The 23,573-nt window shown below is 41.5% G+C and overlaps 1 protein-coding gene across 12 annotated transcripts in view; it reads right to left on the bottom strand.

Moving 5' to 3' along the window:
* The window catches only part of CACNB2 (calcium voltage-gated channel auxiliary subunit beta 2), a 385,541-nt gene that overhangs the window by 129,416 nt on the left and 232,552 nt on the right, over positions 1-23,573 (bottom strand). For 9 of the 12 annotated variants that reach the window (XM_027073549.2, XM_027073553.2, XM_027073550.2 and 6 more), the window contains one exon: positions 135-254. In XM_027073549.2, the coding sequence (XP_026929350.1) occupies positions 135-254 (120 nt within the window). Of the gene's footprint in view, positions 1-134; positions 255-1,093; positions 2,549-18,073; positions 18,767-23,573 lie in introns of those variants that run through there. The other 3 variants (XM_053225364.1, XM_053225365.1, XM_015077826.3) reach the window with 3 other exon arrangements.

The raw sequence follows: 23,573 nt of genomic DNA, 5'->3' as shown, positions 1-23,573 counted from the left end.
TGGTACTCCTTGAAAACCAACGAAATGCCGTGAAAGACCAACCATCGGCTTCGAACGAAACTTCCACAGGTGGCCCATCACAGACCCAGCACAAGCGGCCAAGAAAGAGCTTGGCAGGGGAGAAATGGTTTTACCTTTGCTTTTTCCAACTGGGCCTGGGCCTGTCGCTCTGCTTCCCTGCGTACCGCCTCCCGATCTTCCTCCAAAGAAACATCTGAGTCGGACGGACGGCTGGTGTAGGAGTCTGCCGAACCCTTCAGAGAGAAATTTGCATTTTAAAATAGATTCCATCTATGATGTTTGCATTGGAAAAGTCTCATTGACACAGCAGTTAGCTTCCTAGATGATGCCATAAATTCCTGAAAAGAGGAGAAAAGAATCCATTTTGTGGCAAACCATCGAGAAAAATCATGCTCTGGTTTGCAGACCGTTCCCTCGGCGAGCTATGCCTACCAAGTGACCGTTCCTTCCCAAGTCTTATGTTCCGATTACTCTCCTTCCTGGAAGCCAGAGCAAGTCCCTTTATAATTAAACCAGCTCCGTGGTGCAGTGCCCGGCTGAAGGGCATAGAGGGGTTTCAAGGATGGCTTCGAGAACATTCTACACACTAAAGCAAGTATTTGCAAGTAGAAAGAAGCTACGTCTAATAAAAAAAAAAAAAAAACCATAAAAGAAACTCCTAACCAGTCATAACTTGAATTCTCCAAAATGTCACTACCGGGAGATGATGACTCCCACGGTAATCTTAAGCATCCTTTTGTACCTTTTCATTCACCTGATACCTTCACGGACAAAACTGTAAGGCAACAGCAGCCAGCTTCACTCAATCTTTAAGCAACACGTTTTCCTATCGCTTTAAATAGACGTTTGATAAAAGCTGCCTAAAGAAAACACCTGCCCGGGATGGTTTCTACGGCAATAAATCACAACACGGGCAAAGGAGCTCGGAAAATTATAGGACTCTCCCTCGCTCCCCGTCTTGCAATCAGGATCATATTACTAAATCAGAGGAGCCCCTGCCAGCACTCACTGTCACAACAGCAGAAGCAACGACAATATAGAATCTCCCCCAGACGAAAGCCCTTGAGCTTACACAGATATCCGAATTCTTCAGCCTTCCTCCCTTGGCTCTTTTCAGAAGCCTGATCCAGGTGGCCTTCATTAGCCAGACAGCGCCTTTCTCATCCGCAGCTGCAGCCCCGGGCACGGATCCTCAGTGCGCGCTGAGCCCTGGAGAGCCCCTGCTCCTTTCCTATCCATGCTCTGGGCAAGCCCCTCTTCTCCGTCCCTTCCTGCCACCGGGGCTTTCACTCCCTACCCCGGAGGACTCCAATCCAAGGAGATTCTTATTTTCCCATTCCAGGGAGGGGAAAACAAACACTCGAGTGCCTTATACTGCTTTAAAAATAAAGAACACTTCAAGTGCATTCAAAGACAGGCATCAACTCGTTCTCAACTTAATGCATCTTATTGCTCTAAATATTCTCCTCTTTGCGCTTGGGTTGCTACAGGAAATTAGTTGTAAGAGAACCTTTTTTAAAAAAACCCATTGCAAAACGTATGCAGTGACATTTGCAAGTGCAAAGTTCAAGCCTTATCTTCAGAGATCTGGAGGGGGAGGGCGGAGGAGGCACTCACTGCACTGGGCATGCTCCATATGTAGCCTTTTTACGCAGATGCCTACATCACACTGTTAGTCTATGTCAAATTGCCATTTTGCATCCGAAGTGTAAACAGCTGGAGAGGGCTTTTCGGTTCTATAGTAACAGGCACATGGTATGTTTGTCATGTTTCTGCTTCAGTTGAAACAGCCTCTCAAAGACAAAGCATGCAATCTTTTCATTTAATGAGCCCTTTCCATTACCCTGTTACACAAAGTATATCCTATGCCATAAGACAATTCAAAGATAAGCAATATCATGCAGGCATCATTGGAGAGTGGAAAGCGATGAATGGTGCTCATCAATCATAGCATCAAACTGCCCTTGATTGCTGGTGACTTCCCAAACAAGATGCAGGAGACAGATCTCCCCCTTTAATTAGGACATGAAAGTAATCACAGCTCTAAGCAATGAGTTTAACCGAGCTCAAAATGACTTTGAACTGCTTCTCCAGCTGAGAAACTACCGTTTGAAATAAAGTCCCCAGAAGAAACAACAGTATGAACTGTCAGAACAACAATCATGAAGAAATTGCAAAGTGCGGTTGATTTATTAGCTCAAGTTAAGATTTATGGAATAGCTGAGTCCAAACTCTTTTTATAAATAGGGTGATTGAAGCTCGAGAAGAAAAGATACTTACTAATTTCCTCTACCAATGAGATTACATTTCTTCTTTATGAAGAAATACACACTTCTAGATGGCTTGGTAAACATAAAATTCAAACACTGCATTCCAAACTACATTTTTGTTTGTGTGGTAGGGAAGGGGATTATTTTGTAAAGTGTCATGCAAATGAAAGACAGGTGGTTTTATTTTTACTTTTTTATGAATTTTTAAAATATTTATTTTTGAGAAAGAGTGAGAGCACGCGAGAGAGAGACAGTGTGGGAGCAGGGGAGGGGCAGAGAGAGAGAGAGAGAGAGACAGAGACAGACAGAGACAGAGAGAGACAGAATCCAAGCAGGCTCCAGGCTCTGAGTTGTCAGCACAGAGCCCGACAGGGGCTCGAACTCATAAACTGTGAGATCATGCCCCGGGCTGAAGTCTGACCTTTAACCAACTGAGCCGCCCAGGTGCCCCAGGACAGGAGGTTTTAAAATCTTTGCTACTTTTTTCTCTTCCTTCATTTCATCTCTTTCTCCCTTCTTTTGTGGGCTAAGACCAATCTTCATGCCTTAAATGCTAGAAAATACAGAATAGAGGCTTTAGAATAAGTTATAGATTGAATACACCGCAACTGTGTGCTATCCATAAATCAATAAATGGGTTATTTATATTCTTACGAAGTGAATGTAAAATGCATGGGAGATATAAAATGCATTGCAATTTCTTATTCCAGTAAAATTCACAAGGGAGAAATGAAATTTTCTCCATCCACACACGTTAGGGGGATTCCTAATCTTCCCAGAGGGTTTCTCATGGAGAGTGTAGCACAGTAGAAAATTACCCAGAAGCACAGCTTTATCCCACAAAAGGCTTCAGGCCCCATTGTCACCAATGTTAGCATTTTAAACCCAATCACCCTGCAGAAGGTTCCATTCATAACACAGTGAAGATACAAAGTTTCGGTCATTAGTTAGCCCCATAAGGAGAGTAAGAGCATAACACACACGTAACTGTGCACTATCCTGTTCCCTTTTGAACAAAATATGATTTTAAAAGTTTTTGCTAATAATCAGATGTAGTTTTTAATTGCACAGTCATGTTGAGACCTGTTTCCAGGTTTAAATAATTAAGCAGTTAAAAAAACAAACAAAAAACCTCTACAGTGACTTCTGGCAATGATCTTTTGAATACTGCAATAATAAATTAACTTTCGACTATGTTACAATGTAAGATGTGACTCCCAAATGATGTTTAGTGAGGTTGATAGAAGGGGCCACCATACTTTCTTTCCTTGGATCTGTAGTAGTAGCAGAAAAATGGCAACAAAATATTTTCATTATAGAAGTTACATGTACCCATTGCAGAGACACACAAATAAAGGTCACTTTAAATTCTCCCACCCAAAGATAACCACTATTAAATCATAGCATGTTTTAGCCTCCAGAGTTCTTGCATTTTTGAAAGTCACCCTCCCAACATGCGCATTACAATTAATCTCCTTCCTTCTGGGAGTGTGGATTTATGCAGTTAGAAGTAATATATCTAATTAAGCTTTTGCCTTTGGTACCATATGGACTTTCTGGGTCATTCTGCCTCAAGCAGTCTTCAGTCAGAACAGCTGGCTGTCATTTCCATAACTCCAGAGTAAGTTCATTACAAGATGTGCCCTTGATCTCTTGGGTTGCTACAATGTGATGAGCTGGTCTTCTGTAGTTTTGTCTTTGCAGGTGGGTATATCACATGTTCGGCTACAAATATTTCCTTTCCTACACCTTAATATTCTCATTCCTCATTGTACAGGTCAAAACGTAACTTGTACCCCTAACGTCTACCAAAACTCATCCAGGATCGTTCACTTTTATCCTCAGAACTCTAACTCCAAATACATGTGCTTTGCTCACAGGAAATTTAGTTAACTGGATTAACTCATGCTTTTTTTAAAGGTTTGTTTTATTTATTTTGAGCGAGAGCTAGATGCAAGCAAGGGAGAGGCACAGATAGAGGGACAGAGAGAGAATCCCAAGCAGGTTCCATAATGTTAGTGCAGAGCTCGATGATGGGCTCGAACTCAAGAACCATGGGATCTTGATCTGAGCCCAAATCAGACACTTAACCGACTGAGCCACCCAGGCACCCAAATTACCTCATTCTTTGTAACTACTCTTCAGTTTTTGTTTCCCCCCCCCAATTTATGCCTAATATTTGCACAAAAAGCATACATTTTTTTTTTTGTATATAGAAAGTTTGCTTTAAAAAAATTTTTTTTAATATTTACTTATTTTGGACAGAGAGAGAGGCAGAGCATGAGCAGGGGAGGGGCAGAGAGAGACACACACAGAGAATCCGAAGCAGGCTCCAGGCTCTGAGCTGTCAGCACAGAGCCTGACGCGGGGCTCGAACTCACAGACCAAGAGATCATGACCTGAGCCGAAGTCGGATGCTCAGCCGACTGAGCCACCCAGGCTCTCCATATGCAGTTTGCTTTTTTGATGCTGTACTCTACTGTTTCAATCATATATATTGCCAACATCATTTTTTTTCTTGAGCATTCCTGTATTTTCTCTTCTAAAGCCAAAAGAGCGAGAGTCATAAGGCTACTCAGGAATGGCATCTTCGATCCTGAAGTGTCCATCTATTTTTATAGGGAATCTTCATATGAAGATTAAGCAATGTTGTTGAACAAAGTCAATTTCTCACAGTATCCCAGCGTTACCCCGATTCTAGACAAATCTATGCTCCATCCAAAACCCTCAAGACTTCAAATGACCCTCCTCCTGTATAGGACTATGCTGAGCCAATGGCAAGTCTGAATTCAGTTGCTTCCTCCTGACCTGCCATGGGATAGACAGACATTCCACTGCCATATTCCTCAGGCCCACACTTTTAGAAAAAAGTGGAATGGGAGGGACTTCTGAAACCCAAGACCAAAGGCAAAGACTTCCATCTTGTATTGTCTGTGCATTAGCTGGCAGAGAGAATTCTTTCATTTCTCATATTGTCGCCTCTTTTCACAGTTGAGAATTAACTTTTTCTTTCTGTGAAGAGATCTGGATCTCTAAGAAAATGAATTGCTACCCCCTGCACTGTTGGTTTCTTCAGGAATAAAACCCATTTACCGTTTACTAATAATGACAATTTGCTGCCTCAAGAACCTTAAAAATGTTAAAGACTATTGGGATGAAACGCATTGACACGAATACTGTATACTTGGGTTCGCAAATGTCATAGAACTTGCATACCCATTCAATCAATGAAAATCTCAAATGTGATCGGCCTGCCATTTGGCTTCACGTGAAAATATTACCCGAGGCGATAGTAATAAATCCATGCAAGTTCATCCCTGTGTGGTAACTTGTAGGATTATGTAAAAGCTAAAATACTAGCTTCTGGGGCGCCTGGGTGGCGCAGTCGGTTAAGCGTCTGACTTCAACTCAGGTCATGATCTCACGGTCCGTGAGTTCGAGCCCCGCGTCGGGCTCTGTGCTGACAGCTCAGAGCCTGGAGCCTGCTTCGGATTCTGTGTCTCCCTCTCTCTCTCTGCCCCTCCCCCGTTCATGCTCTGTCTCTCTCTGTCTCAAAAATAAATAAACATTAAAAAAATTTAAAATATTGCTTCAATTTTCTCAAGAGCATAGGGAAATTTAGACACTTTGTGGCACTAACATACATACTGATGGAAAAAACTACATTTTGCCAAAACCAAATCCAAAATCAGCCACGTGCGTTTATGGAGCACTTACTACTTTGCAAGTCTATGTGCTCTAAGTTAAATGCTGGGACTATAACTGTGAAAAAGACAAAAGCTTCGTGTCTGTCATGGAGCCCAAAAATCTAGTTGAATGAGACCAATTTTTTTAAGGTGATCAGAACAATAATCACAACGAGAAAACACAAAACTGGCTGTGAGAATATAATAATGGTGAGAAGAAAGAAGCTATTTTACTTATTTATATTTAAAAGTATTTTTTTCTTTTGAGAGAGAGAGAGAGTATGCATGCGCGCAAGTGAGCAGCAGGGAGGAGGAGGGGGAGAGAGACTTTCCAGCAGCCTTCACACTCGGGCTCAGAGCTCAGTGCCTGAGGCAGGGCTCCATCCCACGGCCCTGAGATCACGACCTGACCCAAAATCAAGAGTCAGACACTCAACCGACTGAGACACCCAGGTGCCCTAAGAAGTAGCTATTTTAGTCAGGGTGATGATCCAACACTCTGAGATGTGATTTACGCTGAAATATCCCAAAAGAGAAAGAAAAAATAAGTCAGCTTGGGGATGTGTTAAGACAAGTGATGTCCAGGAAGAGGGAACAGCACCTGCTAAGGACTGAGGACAAGGAATACTCAGAAGTTTAAGGAACTGAAAAGAAAAGAGATCAGTGTAGCTAAACATGCTCCTTTTTCAGGAGTATTTCTTTCAACACCCTCCCTTCCCCCTCACCATTTTTTCATCCTGCAGGTAGTACATACTCAAGTATACCTGGAATATGAATTTTGGGGCATCCTTTTCATTTATGTGGCATTACCTGACAGTACAGGTCCTTATTCCTATCTGAATTTCTCAAGCAGAAGTGGCATTTAAGTTGTCAGTAAATTCCACATTATTGGGAAAATCATGTCTCCTGAGATTTAAACACAGTGCTCTGATTTTCTTCCTTCTCAACCCAGTACTATCTCATAAGAGCAGATAGTTTATTTCCGAGATTGTCGTACGTTATGTTAACAATCAGAGCAAATTATTAAGATTTATTGCCATTTATTAAGATCAGGCTACCACCTACATGAATGATAATAATTGCTAACTTTTCATGAGGGCTTCACACTGTGTTAGACATGGGGTGGATTCACTAGCATTACATAATTTAATGTTTTATCTCTATCTCTGTCTTCACTGAAGAAAACAGTGAGGCACAAGGAAGGCCAGTAACCCGGCCGAGGTGACAAAGCTAATAATCAACAGAGGTGGAAGGCAGCTTTTGAAGTGAATTCAAAACTGAATGGTTGCATCAACTCGGGCATGCATCAATTCATAAAAAGAAAAGCCAGAACAAATCCCTACGTACAACCACTATTTATTTTCATTGAAAACGTATCTCTTTCTGTCCATCAGGCACATGTATGGCCATTTCCACTGGCCATAAAATGCCAAGAGGACTTCCAAGTTCTTAGTTCTATTTTTGCTAAACCTAGGTTGCTCTCTCTCTCTCTCTCACACACACACACCACATATACATCTTCAGAGAACCTCAAGTTTTATCTTCCCAAAAGACACAGTGAAGGTCCGATGAAACAGATAATTTCTCATTCATCGATGTAATGCTGTTTTGTGTTAAAGAAGGACTCAAAGGTTGGCTGTTGCCCTGAAATCTGCCTCCCCCTCAGAGTATCTCAAAATTATAAAGCCTTCTTTTCATTACTTACCTACAACGGAGAGTGGAAAAGTAGAATAGGAAAACAATGGAAGTCAAGAAACCGGCTATTTAAATTTCTCTCTTTTCCCTGAAAATGAACATAACTCTGGCAAGCTGGCCTTCGATAGCCTCCTTGGCAGCTAATCTTGCCTGAAGCTGGCTGGGATTCAAGCATCTCCTATGTTCAATAGAACAGTTGCTAGTTTTCAGCACTGAAGCCTAAGTTACTCAAGTACAGACCCGAGTCGTGACGAACTTAGTGGGTTCGAGCCCCGCGTCGGGCTCCGTGCTGACTGCTTAGAGCCTGGAGCCTTCTTCAGATGCTGTGTCTCCCTCTCTCTGCCCCTCCCCTGCTCACTCACTCTCTCTCTCTCTAAAAAAATGAATAAACATTTAAAAAAAGAGTAATATATTAAAACACTGTTACCACCTACCTATTCCTTAAAGGAAGGCTATGATGGCTGTTTATATTTTGTAGAAGAAACCCTGCCCAAAATTCGCAAAATTTGACACCAGTAAAAAGAACCATTTTGAAAAGTTAGAATTAGAGGGCCAATTTTAATGGTACTTTGAGTTTGGGATTTTAGACATATCATAAATAATTTCCCTTCATAATTACAGCACCGGGTGGGTACCAAGGGAGTTTTTTAGTCCTTTAATATCAATTTACTGATGGTGATAGATGACAAAAATGTTTCACGCTATATAATTTCTTACCAAAAACTTTATCTTTCAATCATGAAAACGGAAATGAGTAGGCAAGAAACAGAAAAATTGTGGCCTGGGCGAGGTGACCTTCCTTCAAATATTGCTGAAAAAAATTGAATGAGGGAAAAGGAGTGAACGAATCAGACGCAGGGCATTTTGGGTAATAGGAAGTCACGGTGGGTACACATACTGTCAGAAGCTCTGCGTGCACAACACTACCTTTCGTCTTCCCACTGACTCATTCTAACCAGCACATACGTGGGCTATATGACTCCCCTCTGCCTAAGAAAACCTTCCCTTGACTCCATATTCTCTGCCAGCCCCCATCCCATTTCTTTGCTCTCCTCTGTAGACAAAAATGCTTCAAAGTTGCTGACGCTCCCTTCAATTCTCTTCTTGTTTCCTCTTAAAGCTACGGTCTCCCTGCACTCGGCCATCACTGCTCACCAAGACTGTCAGTGACAGATGGCTAAGGCCACAGGTCAGTTCTCGGTATGCATCTTTCTCAACGTATCAGGAGCTTTTCGCGTGGTTGTTGAGTCTACTCCCCATCCTTTATGCACTTTCTCATTAACACCTTCTGGAAACCACTCTCTCTTTGTCTTTCTCTCACCTGTTGGCTGCTCCTTCTAAGTCTCTTTTGCTGGTATCTCCTCTTGCCTCCTTTTGCCACACGCTCCTCCCCATACACAGACTCCTTCTTTCTGCTCCAAACTCACTCATCACTCACAGGCACCAGCAATGCTCTCTCTCTCTCTAGATTTCCACACTGCCAACTATCACCTCCTTCAAGTCTTTGTTGAGCGTTCACCTTCTCAGTGAGGCCTTCCGTGACCATCCTATTTAAAACGATAATCCCCAAGGCCTTCCCCTTCCACGATCTCTAATTCCACTTACCTGACATTTTTTTAATGTTTATTTTCGAGAGAGAGAGAGACAGAGACAGAGACAGAGCATGAGCTGGGGGGGGGGGGGGGGGGAGGGGAGTACAGAGAGAGAGGGAGACACAGAATCCCAAGCAGGCTCCAGGCTCTGAGCTGTCAACACGGAGCCTGATGTGGAGCTTGAACTCACAAACCGCGAGATCATGACACAAGTTGGAGGCTTAACCGACTGAACCACCCAGATGCCCCCTAGTTGTTGTTGTTGTTGTTGTTTAATGGTGCTTTTACCTTCTAACATACAACAGAATTTATTAATTATATTTATTGTTCGCGGTCTATCTCCCTCCAATAGAATATAACATCCCTGAGGGCAGAGATTTTGTTTGTTTGTTTCCTTCACTCATTTACCCCAAGTGCCTAGAATAGTACCAGGCACAGCATTCTTGCTCTATAAATTCATTCACTGGATGAATGAATAAGGGTTACTAGAGAGAGAGAGACTATTCTCCCCCACATCCTGTATCTTAACGCTCTTTCACTAGAGGACCCCCCCCTTAGCATTCCTGAACATTCCTAAACACCCTAAACATTCTCAAGACTCCCCCTTACTAAAAAACAGCAACAGCAATTTGACCTAGATTGTGAATGACCAATAAATAACTCGCCATTGGGAGCAAGAGAATAAAACTAAGGCTTCAGCCTGAAGATATACTTGGTGTTTCATCATAACCCTCAATAAATATCACTTAACCAACTTAGTGTAAATGTCAGCTATGATCGGTTGATTAGATAAACATGTTTCATAACAAGCAAGCCACTTAAAAAAAAAAAAGTCATTATACATAAAATTTATATAGCATCCTTCTTCCAAGAAATGTTAAGAGAGGCTTTGCATTTTGAAAATATGATTAACGCTCATTTTCTATGAAGCTTCTTTTCCCATTAATTGTATTTATTCATTCCAGGGATTCAAAGCTCCAGTCTTAAAACTGCTAATGACCCATTGGAGAAGCCATAGGCAAGTCATGTAAATATGCCCCAGGCTAATTTACCCCTCAGTAAAATGAGTATATAAAAAAAAATTGACGCTACTATAAAGAATATTCTTGAAAATTTCCTTAGAGATGGTTGAAAAAACGCTGTAAATAGGACATATTGTATGACTGTTTACTGACTGTTACTCCTCATGCACTAGCCCCGCCATGTCTATGGGGAGAGAGTTTAAATTCACAGCAGAAAAAGTGACTACACATATAATGTCTAGGAAGACAGAGAGTTTAAAAAATCAAGCCAGCACAGGGGTGCCTGGGTGGCTCAGTCGGTTGAGCATCCGACTTCGGCCCAGCTCATGATCTCACAGTTTGTGAGTTCGAGTCCCACATCGGGCTCTGTGCTGACAGCTCAGAGCCTGGAGCCTGCTTCCGATTCTGTGTCTCCCTCTCTCTCTGCCCCTCCCCTACTCACACGGTGTCTCTCTCTCCCTCAAAATGAAATAAACATTAAAGAAATATCAAGCCAGCACAGAAGGAAGATATTTCTTTAAGCCATTCTGAGTAATATATTTAAAAGGCACGCTACTAACAAACTAGACAGATACAGAAGTCCAGCAGCAAGCCTTTCCTTGAGTGGCAGAACAATCAAACAATAACTGTTGACTCCTGCCTTCCAGGGTGAATGCTCTCAGGCGCAAATGAACAATCCATCTACACACATTAAAGGACAGTCATCATATGTGTCCCCCCAGGGAGTCACACAGCTGTCAAAGGGGATAGGGCTTCCGTCCTTAAAGGTTTTACCCTCTAAAATTTTCTTTGCTTATACAGAGTTTATATTCATTGATAAGAAAAGAGGAAGAGATCAATGGGTATTAAATAGGAAGCGGTTATGAACACAAAATTCACAAAAAGTAAACTAGTCACGAGCATCTGGAAACAGTGTTCAGCCTGCTAAATGAAACACAATACCATTTCCCATTAAATTAGTTCTCTTTGCAAAGTACCAATTCAGTGTTGTAAAGTTACATTAACACAGATGCTTTCACGTCTCGTTGATACTTTGTTGATACTTTCTTGACTTTTAAAAAACCCTTTGGGAAAACAATGTTCTTTCTGTTTGTATCTAGATACATATCTAGACTAATATGTGTTTAGACTAATGATTTCGCTTCTGGGATCTGTCTTAAAATTCTAAAATATGTTCCATACAACACTTAGATTATTATATAATATTTAATAATAGTTACAAAGGCTAAAGAGCATTATAGGCAATTCTTAATGATCATTATATTTGGTTAAAAAAATAAAGAAATAAAAATCCCTGAATCATTTCTATAAATACATACATTCACATATATATAAATACTGGGAGTATACAAAATGAACAGAAGAGATAAAGTTGGATTCACTGTTGTTTTTAATTCAGAGAGCTAATTTAAATTTTTTTCTGTAATGTTACCATTTTTTAACAAAAGTAGAAAGCTCTTAATGCAATCGAAAAATCTAACAAACTATCTTGAAAATACTTTTGGTGTTACAAAAAAAAAAAACAATGCAGGTATATATTTTCCCTAATTTGTTGATTTAACCTTTATAGTTTTTTGTTTTTTGTTTTGCATGTGGGGAATGGAGGCAAACTCTGGGTCTTCTGGAAGACTCTTTATGCATAAGAAATAAAGAAATAAAGGAAGGAAGGAAGGAAGGAAGGCAGGCAGGCAGGCAGGCAGGCAGGCGGGTAGGAAGGAAGGAAGGAAGGAAGGAAGGAAGGAAGAAAGCAAGAATGTTGATACAGGAATTACATCAGGTAAGAAATAAGAATTAAAAGAAAAGTACTTGAACCTGAAATGTTAACATTTTGAAGAACTACATTTCTCTGTAGAAAATGTGTTAAAATGATTATGTTACATTTCCACTTGAAACATTGGAATTTTCTCATATGACTGCTTAAATAATTTTTTGCTACTAGGTTAGATACTTAAGCAGGCCAAATGACTCAGTAACTTGGTAGTAAATTATTAATACACTGTTCTAAAAGTCTAACCTTCCAGAAAGATATGACTTGGGTTCAGAGAGATTTAATATTAAAAATAGGCTACCCGATCAGGGATTTGGCTGGAAAAGTGCCAGTGGTATGGAGCATTTAGTAATAAAGCACTGCAAAGTACCCTACTGACCTAAAATAGTTAATGCATCCCTTAAGCAGCTAACCTACCTTCAGAAGGTGATTTCAGAACTAGAGACAATCTGGTTTATACAAATCTATATTTAGAAATTTGCTGCAAATTTTAGACTGCGTAGCTAGAGAGAGATGTGCTGTTGGTTATATTAATATGTTATTAATGCTAAAAACCCCGACTCTATTAAGAACACTTAATAAAAAGCAATTCATATAATATTTCCTGTCTCACAAATAAGGAAGCATTTTTACTGCAAATATTCAGTACATGGTTCCATAGACCAAATGCTTGTGTCGCCCCCAAATTCATATGTTGAAACCTAATCTCTAAGGTGATAGTGTTAGGAGGTGGGCTTTTGGAGGCTGATTAGGTCATCACAGTGGAGCCCATGTGAACGGGATTAGTGCCCTTGTAAAAGACACCTCAGAGAGCTCCCTAGCTTCTTTGACCACATGAGGTCATAACAGTAAGAAGGCTGTCTGTGAACCAGGAAGCAGGCTCTCACCGGACACTGAATCTGTCAGTGCCTTGATCTTGGACTTTCCAGCCTTCTCAGCTCTGAGAAGTAAATATCTTTTTTTTTTTTTAATGTTTCTTTATTTTTGAGAGAGACTGAGAGAGAGAGAGAGAGAGGGCACAAGCAGGCGAGGGACAGAGGATTTGAAGCAGGCTCTGTGCTGACAGCAGCCAGCCCCATGTGGGGCTTGAACTCATGCACCGTGAGATCACGATGTGAGCTGTTGATAAAACTTCCATCAAGCAGGACAAAGATGGCTTGCCAGTTTGGCAAAGACCAGAAAGATCTGGTTACTGCTGCTGCCCATGCCTGTTGACTCTTGCATTATGGCCTGAGGACTACTGTTTTGCAGTCTGCTACAGCATTCATGCGTTATACGCCAGATGCTTCTACTGTTAAGACAGACACCAGGGGCGCCTGGGTGGCTCAGCTGGTTAAGCGACCAACTTCAGCCCAGGTCATGATCTCACGGCTCGTGAGTTCAGGCTTCGCGTTGGGCTCTGTGCTGATGGCTCAGAGCCTGGAGCCTGCTTTGGATTCTGTGTCTCCCTCTCTCTCTGCCCCTCCCTAGCTCATGCTCGCACTCTCTCTCTGTGTCTGTCAAAAATAAATAAACTTAAAAAAATATTAAAGGAAGCTATTAAAATAAACAAACAAACAAAGACACACCAAACTTGAGCACTCCAAACCAAAGATAACACCTACTAGGTTTTCCACTTCATTCAAATAACAATCATTTAACATTGTGTACAACTAAATTTATTATTATCTCTCCCTTCCTAATATACACACACATTAGAACATATGATTGTATTTTCGTGCCCATGATGAGGGCAGAAAGTCTGTGTTTTTCACCTCCGTATCCCCAGGGCCAGCGTACAATCTGAGAAGAAGACAATGCTGGGGTTTACAGTCTAATGAAGGAGACAGACGTTACAGAGGTAATAACCTAAACATATTTTATGACAATTTTGGCAGTGACGATCCAGGAGAAGCACAGGGTGCTTTGAGGAAATGTAGCAGGGGGAATAAGGAGGGGCTTCTAAAAGGAAAATCATATTTAGGCTGGGTCTGAAGTTAACAGGCAACAAGTTATACAAAGAGGTAAGGGAAAATGTTTCAAGGCAGAAGGACCAATTTGAAGATGAGAATGCTCTTAGCACATTTAAGGAGCTAGAGCTTAATGAGAAAAAGGAAACCTTTGAGAGAACTCATCTGGATATGCCTTTGGGCACTTAATACTGCACGCATAAATTGATGCATTCAAATTACCAAGGGAATTCCATTATGGTAATACCATTAACTCAACTTTTCTGGGATGAACACATGCAATCAGCTTGAACGATCCTTTATCATCATCATGTTTATATACAACCATTCATTCAGCAAGTAACTACCATGTGCCAGACACTGAGGATACAAGAAGAAATACGATACATTCTTTGTCCTCAAGTAGCTTACGATACCTGGACCAATTACCAATCCACATTTTAAAATTTCAAAACATAAAAACCATACATTTTATTACATACAATAAAAAACTATAAATAAAAATCAATATAACATTGGGAAAAAATTTACCAATGACAAAGGGTTCATTTCTTTCATATGTTAATAGATCTTGGAAATTAGTAAGAAAAAGACCAATGCTATTGGAGAAAAATGGACAAAAATGACAGGAGATATTCACAGAAAGAGAAATGGTTTCTTTAGAAAGCATATAGAAAATGCCCAACTTTCATTATGATGTTAAAAGGGGCAAAATCAAAGAAAATGCTAGTTTTTCTTGGCAAAGATGAAAAGCAAAGCACTTATTAGTGTGGAGCACATCTTTGCCCCTTAAGGGTAAAATCTGGTTGCACTTATCAAAATTGAAAATTCACTTACCCTTTGACCAATAATCCCAATTCTGATTCTTAGAATTAATACCTCTAATTAATTTTAGAGGTATATACAAATATATGCAAAGGATGTATATATAAGAATGTTCATTATGGCATTATTTGTGTTACAGATGACTTAAAATAACGTAACTATCTACCAGGAGGAGACTGATTAAATAAATTATGGTGCATCTACATTATGGCCTATTATCGAGACATTAAAACTAATAAGGCGTATACATAGCCATATGTATTAACATGGAACAATTTCCAAGATATATTTTACAGTTAAAAAACAGAAAAAAAGAAAAAAGCAAGAGACAAAACAGTAGATACTATTCTGGTATTGTCTCTGTGTGTGTGTGTGTGTATGTATATATATATATTTTTTTTGAGAATACATATGCTGGTTTTTAGGCTACCTCTAGAACATTTAAATGGCTGCACATGAAATAATCTTGAGAGGATATTAAAAATCTCTGTGCTTCGAGGGTGCCTGGCTGGCTCAGTAGGAAGAGTGTGTGACTCTCAGGGTCATGAGAGCCCCACATGGGGTGTAGAGATTACTTAAACAAATAAAACTTAAAAAAAATATCTATGTTTGGGCTATATCCCCAAAAAATTCAACCAGAAACTCAGGGGCAGGACCAGGCATCAGTCCTTTTTAAAGCTCTGCATATAGTTCTGTTGACAACTGACAGTTGAGAACTCTATGCCAGGACACCTAACAGTGATGGCCTTTGGGGAGGAAACCTGAGGGATCCAGGGCCAAGCAGGGGTGGGAGGGACTTGCTTTACATTGTGGAACCTTTTATAATGCTTGAAATTGTATTTTTCTTTAAAGCCATGATCATAATAATTGCAAAAGAAGGTAACTGGATCATTTTCTTACACCATACACAAAAATAAACTCAAAATGGATTAAAGACCAAAATATGAGACCAGAAACGATAAAAATCCTAAAGGAGAGCACAGGCAGTAATTTCTCTGACATTGGCTGTAACAACATTTTTTAGTTATGTCTCCTGAGGCAAGGGAAAGAAAAGCAAAAATAAACTATTGTGCTACATGAAAATAAAAAGCATTTTCACAGAAAAGGGAACCACCAACAAAACAAAAAGACAACCAACTGAATGAGAGAAGATACCTGCAAATGATATATCTGATAAGGGGTTAATATCCAATATATATAAAGAATTTATACAACTCAACACCCACAAAACAAATAATCTGATTAAAAATGGGCAGAAGACACGAACAGACATTACTCCAAAGAAGACATACCGGTGGCCGAAAGACACGTGAAAAGATGCTCAACATCACGCATCATGAGGGAAATGCAAATCAAAACCACAATGAGATATCCCCTCACACCTGTCAGAATGGCTAAAATAAAAAAAAAAAACACAAGAAACAACAGGTGTTGGCAAGGATGTGGAGAAAAAAGAACCCTTGTGCACCACTGGTGGGAATGCAAACTGGTGCAGCTGCTTTTGAAAACAGTATGGGGGTTCCTCAAAAAATTAAAAATAGAATTACCATATGATCCAGCACTGGGTATTCCACTACTGGGTATCATGCCCAAAGGACACAAAGACACTAATTTGAAAAGATATATGCACCTCTATGTTTATCACAGCATTATTTACTATAGCCAAATGATGTAAGCAATCCGAGGGTCCACTGATAGAGGAGTTGGATGAAGAAGAGTGAAATCTTGGCGTTTGCAACAACATGACTACATCTACAGGGTATAATGGTAAGTGAAATTAGAGAAGAACAAATATCATATGATTTCATTCATATGTGAACTTTAAGAAAGAAAACAAACGAACAAAGAAAAAGAGAGACAAACCAAGAAACAGACCAACTATAGAGAACAACCATGGTTACGAGAGAGGAGGTGGGTAGAGGGTGGGTTCAATAGGTGATGGGGACTGAGAGTACACTTGTGATCAACAATGAGTAATGTGTAGAATTGTTGAACCACATATTGTATATCTGAAACTAATATAACACTGTATGGTAACTACACTGGAATTACATTTTTAAAATTATTTTTTAATTTTTTTTTAAATATGAAATTTATTGTCAAATTGGTTTCCATACAACACCCAGTGCTCATCCCAACAGGTGCCCTCCTCAATACCCATCACCCACCCTCCCCTCCCTCCCACCCCCCCTGGGATTAAAATTTAAAAACAAACAACAACAACAACAAAACCAAAAAAACAAAAAATGTGACCACTGATATTGACAAAACTACCCAGAGGCAGGAAGCTGAACTTACTGATTTTGCAGGGTATTCAGGAGGTCGGGGGTGTCTTAGCGCTGACTCCATGGAGGACTACAGGACCTCTAGTAACCCTGGGCCTCTTTGGCTCTGTTAACTCTATTTCTGGAGTTGCTTTCTTCTTTTCTCCCAAACTGTCTTTGTAAATCTCCAACATCAAAGGTCACAAAACTGACCAAAACAACTGTGGCACTTAACTTTAATGTTTATTTATTTTTGAAACAAAGAGACACAGAGCATGAGTGGGGAGGGACAGAGAGACAGGGAGACACAGAATCCAAAGCAGGCTCCAGGCTCTGAGCTGTCAGCACGGAGCTCGCTGTGGGGCTTGAACTCACAGACTGTGAGATCATGACCTAAGCTGAAGTCGGATGCCCAACTGACCGAGCCACCCAGGTGCCCGGTAACAACCGTAGCATTTAAAATGGCAAACCTGGGGCTCCTGGGTGGCGCAGTCGGTTAAGCGTCCGACTTCAGCCAGGTCACGATCTCGCGGTCCCGGAGTTCGAGCCCCGCGTCAGGCTCTGGGCTGATGGCTCAGAGCCTGGAGCCTGTTTCCGATTCTGTGTCTCCCTCTCTCTCTGCCCCTCCCCCGTTCATGCTCTGTCTCTCTCTGTCCCAAAAATAAATAAACGTTGAAAAAAATTTTTTTTAAATAAAATGGCAAACCAGGGGCGCCTGGGGGGGCTCAGTCGGTTAAGCATCAGACTCTTGGTTTCAGTTCAGGTCATGATCTCACACTTTCATGAGTTCAAGTCCCACATGGGGTTCTACGCTGGCAGCTCAGAGCCTGCTTGGGATTCTCTCTCTCCCTCTCCTTTTGCTCCCTCCCACACTCATGCTGTCTCTGTCTCTCTCAAAATAAATAAATAAACTTAAAAATTAAAAAAAAAAAAAGGCAAGCCATCAGCTACTCACTAATCCCCCTTTTCTGCTGTACTTACATGTGTATTCATGGTTCTACTCTCTGCACGAATACCTAAGTTCCATGAAGGCAGGAGTCGGTGTCACTTTCATTCACCATTGAGTCCCCAGTACCTAGCACAGGGCCTCGTACACAGCAGGCACTCAATAAATGTGTGCTGGCTGCAAACGGATCTGCTCTGTTGTTCCGCTCTATGAAAATCTCATCGTCCACCTCTTTCTACCGCATCACCCCAAGCCTAGTTATCGCCCACGCCCTGTGTGGGCTCCGACTACAGCTCTGATTGGTCTTTCTGCCTCTGCCCCGCCCCCAGCCCTTCCACGCAGGGAGCCAAAGGAAACTTCTTCAAACGCGCTAGCTCACAACATTCTCCCTTACAGAACATTCCCATTGCCCCCCATGTCACTTAAAAAATAAATCCCATGTCTCGCTGATACACTTTGGCCTTTGCCTACATCTCCAGACACATCTCGCACTACTTTTCTCTTCCTTCGCTACCTGCCAGCCATAAACATCGCCTTTTTGACTTTTTTTTTTTTTTTTTGGACAAAGGAAACTCTCTTGGCTTTTGAACTTCTACTTCTGTCTTTCCCACTGCTTGAAGCTCTTCTTCCTCTCTGGCTACAGTTCCCATCACATCACCCGGCTTATCTTCTTCTTCGGAGAGTCTCTCACATGATGCAAAGACTTATTTAGTCACTGTTTACTTTTCGTTGGCTGAGCCACTCCCAGCCCCCTCCCCGCCCCAGCCCCGTCCCCACGCTCTGCAAACACAGCGCAACTCTTAGATTTGGGAAAGTGGTGCCTGTACACTCCCAGCCCCTGTCTTTTCCTCCAAACTAGAACTTTCTGCCGGAAAATCTGTATTTGTCCTGCAGCAACACATATACTATATATATATACACACACGATAGCCTCTAGACAACAGTGGGTTGAAATATAGCTAGTGCAACGAATTTTAAATTTTCACTTAATTTTGATGAGTTGACATCCTAATAGCCCTACATGGCAAGGGCTACCATATTATACAGGGTAGTTTTAGAGAGTCTGGGAACTGGAGCGCCCGGAATTTGCTGACCAAATGGCCACGGGCCTGTTAGGTCTGCCTGGGCTTCTTTCCAAGTTCACACTTCTCAAGATACACTTCCCTGCCCGCGTGCACACTCCTAGACCCAGCTGTGGCTAGGGGCAGCTGTATGATGAGGGAGGTTGGCAGGGATGAGCAGGGGCCTGAATGTGTAGGCTGGGCTTCTACTCACATGCAAAAGCCCCTCATGGACCTTGACAGACCCAGGGGGACGTGAGGTTTCTATGTCAGCTCTCTCCGCTGCCAGATCTCCATGCGGCATTTCAAAGACAGTTGTAAATTCAAACTGGTTCGCAATCATAAAGGCATGCACTATTTGGGCCTCCTTTGGTCCTCTTGCCCTCTGACCCGGAAGAAGTGGGTTTACCACCATGTGAGGGGCTTTATTTTAATATCTGGATCTCCTACTCTGAGCTGATTGCCTGGTACCGACCCTGGTGCACAGTAGTTGCCCAGTACATATTTTGGGTAAGTGAATAAAGTATAGGTCTATCATGGGGTGTCATGATCTCATGGCTCGTGAGTTCGAGCCCCGCCTCAGGTTCTGTGCTGACAGCTCAGAGCCTGGAGCCCGCTTCAGATTCTGTGTCTCCCTCTCTCTCTGCCCCTTCCCAGCTCACACTCTGTCTCTCTCTCTCCTTCAAAAATAAATAAACATAGGGGTGCCTGGGTAGCTCAGTCGGTTAAGCGTCCGACTTCAGCTCAGGCATGATCTCATGGTTTGTGAGTTCGAGCCTCGTGTCGGGCTCTGTGCTGACAGCTCAGAGCCTGGAGCCTGCTTCAGATTCTGTGTCTCCCTCTCTCTCTGCCCCTCCCCCACTTGTGCTCTGTCTCTCTCTGCCTATCAAAAATAGATAAATGTAAAAAAAATGTTAAAAAAAAGAAACATTAAAAAAATTTTTTTAAAGTAAAGGTCTATCATATCAAAGTTGGGGTAATATTTGGTGTTAAATACAAAAACAACTTCAGTAGCCTTACTGAGTGTCCCATGGATTGTTCAGCACGTAGTATAACATTTCTATTTCCTACCAATGTGGCATCCAGTCATGAATAGAACAGAACCTGTACCATCCCATCGTCTGAGGAACACCCGAGAAAGACCCCCAGCAAAGTCAACAAGGCGTTTCGGTACAGAGAAAGAGAAAGCCGTGGTAAACAGAGAGAAAATCAGTTCCTGGGATGATAAGCATTCGCAAAGCTGAGCAGAAGAGACAACCCTCCTGAAGAGCCTGGCAAAATCTGGACAAGACTACAAGAGGTGAAGGGCATGGTCTTTTTCTTTTCGTTTCTCTCTCTTTTTTTTTTCTACACCCAACAGTTTTAGTCTTCTTCAGTAAGTTGAAAGAAGCAAATCATATCAGACTCCCAATGTATATCACTTATAATTACACATAATTTTGTTGAAATTAGGATGATATGAGGGGCACCTGGGTGGCTCAGTCAGTGAAGTGTCCGACTTTGGCTCAGGTCATGATTTGGGGGTTCGTGAGTTCAAGCCCCGTGTTGGGCTCTGTGATGACAGCTCGGAGCCTAGAGCCTGCCTCAGATTCTGTGTCTCCGTCTCTCTCTGCCCTTTCCTGACTTGTGCTCTGTCTGTCTCTCTCTCAAAAATAAACATCCAAAAAATTAAAAAAAAAAGAAAGAAATTAGAATGATACGGCAAAAATACACGAAAGCCTCACTGCATAACGAGTGCCCAACCCTTTTCAAGTTATTCTTTTGTGATTTCCATGAAGAACGAAGTAAAAGAATATTTCCACATACAGTCCAGAGACATGCCTGGCGGGTGGACCCTATCTGACTGTGGCAGGATTTCAGAGCTCTGGGGGAACCACATCATGCGTGCACATCGTTAGGAAGCAATTATTTTTCAGGGCCTATTTCTGTGCGTGTGAGCCAAGTATTTCATGAATGCAGTGCTCGCAAATACAATTTTAGCCCTCCACAATTCCAACCTCTGTAGGCAATTAAATCACAGGAAAATGAACCTTCTATTAGGTAGGGGAGGTGGGGGCTCCTACCTGTTATTACTGACAGCAGAACCAAGGGATAGCAGCCAGGAGTATAATTTCCCCAGCTGGCACTGGAGAGTAAGAATTAACAACTCCGTTGAGCTCACTTCCTTCCACTTTCAGAAAACACCTCTGCTGCCTGCATTCTTCCGAGTGGCTCCTAGGGGTGGTTACAAGCAAGGCAGCCTACCAGGAAAGGGAAGGCACCGCAAACAGTTTTCCTTACGCAGGGGGCAGTGTGCTAATTAACATAAAATTGGGATTGCAGGCAGAAAAACCCACACATTTTCTAAAAAGTAGGATCCCCCAGTGGGGATAGTATGTGTTTGTTTTCCTACTCACATTTTCTTTTCCAAACAAAGAAAATTCTGTTACATCTTTCTCTAAAAATAACCTGCTGGGGCGCCTGGGTGGCTCAGTCGGTTAAGCATCCGGCTTCGGCTCAGGTCATGATCTGGTGGTCTGTGGGTTCGAGCCCCACGTCAGGCTCTGTGTTGACAGCTCAGAGCCTGGAGCCTGGTTCAGATTCTGTGTCTCCCTCTTCCTCTGACCCTCCCCTGTTCATGCTCTCTCTCTGTCTCAAAAATAAATAAATGTTAAAAAAAAATAAAAATAAATAACCTGCAAAAATGAATTGTCCTAATTAATATTTGTCTGATTTACTTTGGAAAGTATTTTAGGGGCACCCAGCTGGCTCAGTCAGTTGAGCATGTGACTTAATTTTGGCACAGGTCATGATCTCATGGTTTTGAGATGGAGTTCCATGGGGGCTGTACTCTGGGTGTGGAGCCTGCTTAAGATTCTCAATCTCTCTCTCTGTCTCTCTCTCTCTCTGTCTCTCTCTCTCTCTGTCTCTCTCTCTCTCTCGCTCAAAAAAAAAAAAAAGAAATTAGAAAGTATTTTACATTTTTTTAAACATTTATTTGTATTTGAGAGAGAGAGAGAAAGAGTGTAAGCAGGGGAGGGGCAGAGAGAGAGAGAGGAAGGCACAGAATTTGAAGCAGACTCCAGGCTCCCAGCTGTGGGCACGGAGCCTGACTCCGGGATTGAACTCACGGACCGTGAGATCATGCCCTGAGCTGAAGTCGGATGCTTAACTGACTGAGCCACTGAATTAGAAAGTCTTTTAAAACAGGACCATCCTCAGAATACTTCCTTAATTCCATGCAAGGAGGGCACTTCCGTTCTCCTAGTAGACTGTAATACACAAGGGTTTACAACAAATCAAATCTTTTCTTTCTAAGGCAAAACCAAAACGAAAATATTGCTTGGTGAGTCAGTCAACATTAAAAAAATACATTTTTTCAAAGGAATTAGGAACACTGCTCTTCTTGAGATTAAAAAAAAAAAAACCCTTTCACCTGACTGAATTGAAATTAAAAATTTTAATTTAAGAAAATCAAACATTTCTTTTAGAAACACAGTTTCTTATGAACCTTTAACACATTATGTTGAGTGAAATAAGCCAATCCTAAGAGGACAAATACTCTTATCATTCAGCTGAGTAATCACATCCACAGAAACGGAAAGAATGGTGGATGCCAGGGGCCAGGGTGGGGAGAGGAGATGGGGAATTCGTATTTAAAACTTGCACTGAATGCCACACTTAAAATGCAGTTGCACACTTAAAAACAGGTCAAGTGCTAAATATTGTTATGTATATTCTACCCCAATAAAAATATTTTTTTAGACCCACATGATTTCTGCTAGAGAAATCAGAGAAGGCATCCAAAAGAGAGAGAGAGCAAGAAATTATATTTGGCATGCACATGTATTATAACAAATAGGTCCAGGAAAGCAAGGGTCGCTGGCTACACTGTTCCCTACCGGGTCCAAGCCCCTAGCATGGTACTGGGTCAGGCAGCCACTCAACACATTTGCTCTAGGGAAGTGACAAGTAAAGGGAGGTCAGGGAGGAATTTTTTCCCCCAGTTTTACTGAGATATAACAGCATAATGACTTTACTTACATATATTATGGAATGATTCCCCCACAGTTTGGTCGATGTCCATCATCTCATACAGATTATAAAAAAAAAATTTTTTTTTTCTTTCCTTGAGATGAGAACTGTCAGGATTTCCTTTCTTAACAACTTCCAAATATACCAGCTGGCAGTGGTATCTACAGTCACCATGTACGTTGTATCGAGAGGACATATTTTCCTTTTTTTTTTTTTTTTTTTTTGGCTGAAGTTCACAATTCCAACCAGCCCCGAATTGTGAACGGGCTGATTCAGGAGGAGTTACTATACCAAGTCACCATGGAGTCTAATAATTACAGTTCTGAATTATTAATTGATCTAAAGTGTGTGCCTTAAATACATTTTGTAAAAGCAATCAAATCTAGAGAAGGAAATTCTGTCTGTGCTATATAATTATAAAAATCAGGGAACTTCAGGTTGTGTCAGTGTTTTAGGTAAC

The sequence above is a fragment of the Acinonyx jubatus genome, chromosome B4, assembly GCF_027475565.1.
Source record: "Acinonyx jubatus isolate Ajub_Pintada_27869175 chromosome B4, VMU_Ajub_asm_v1.0, whole genome shotgun sequence".
NCBI classification, from domain to species: Eukaryota; Metazoa; Chordata; class Mammalia; order Carnivora; family Felidae; genus Acinonyx; species Acinonyx jubatus.
Note: the sequence above shows the minus strand (reverse complement) of the source record. Positions and strands in the feature narration are given on the sequence as shown.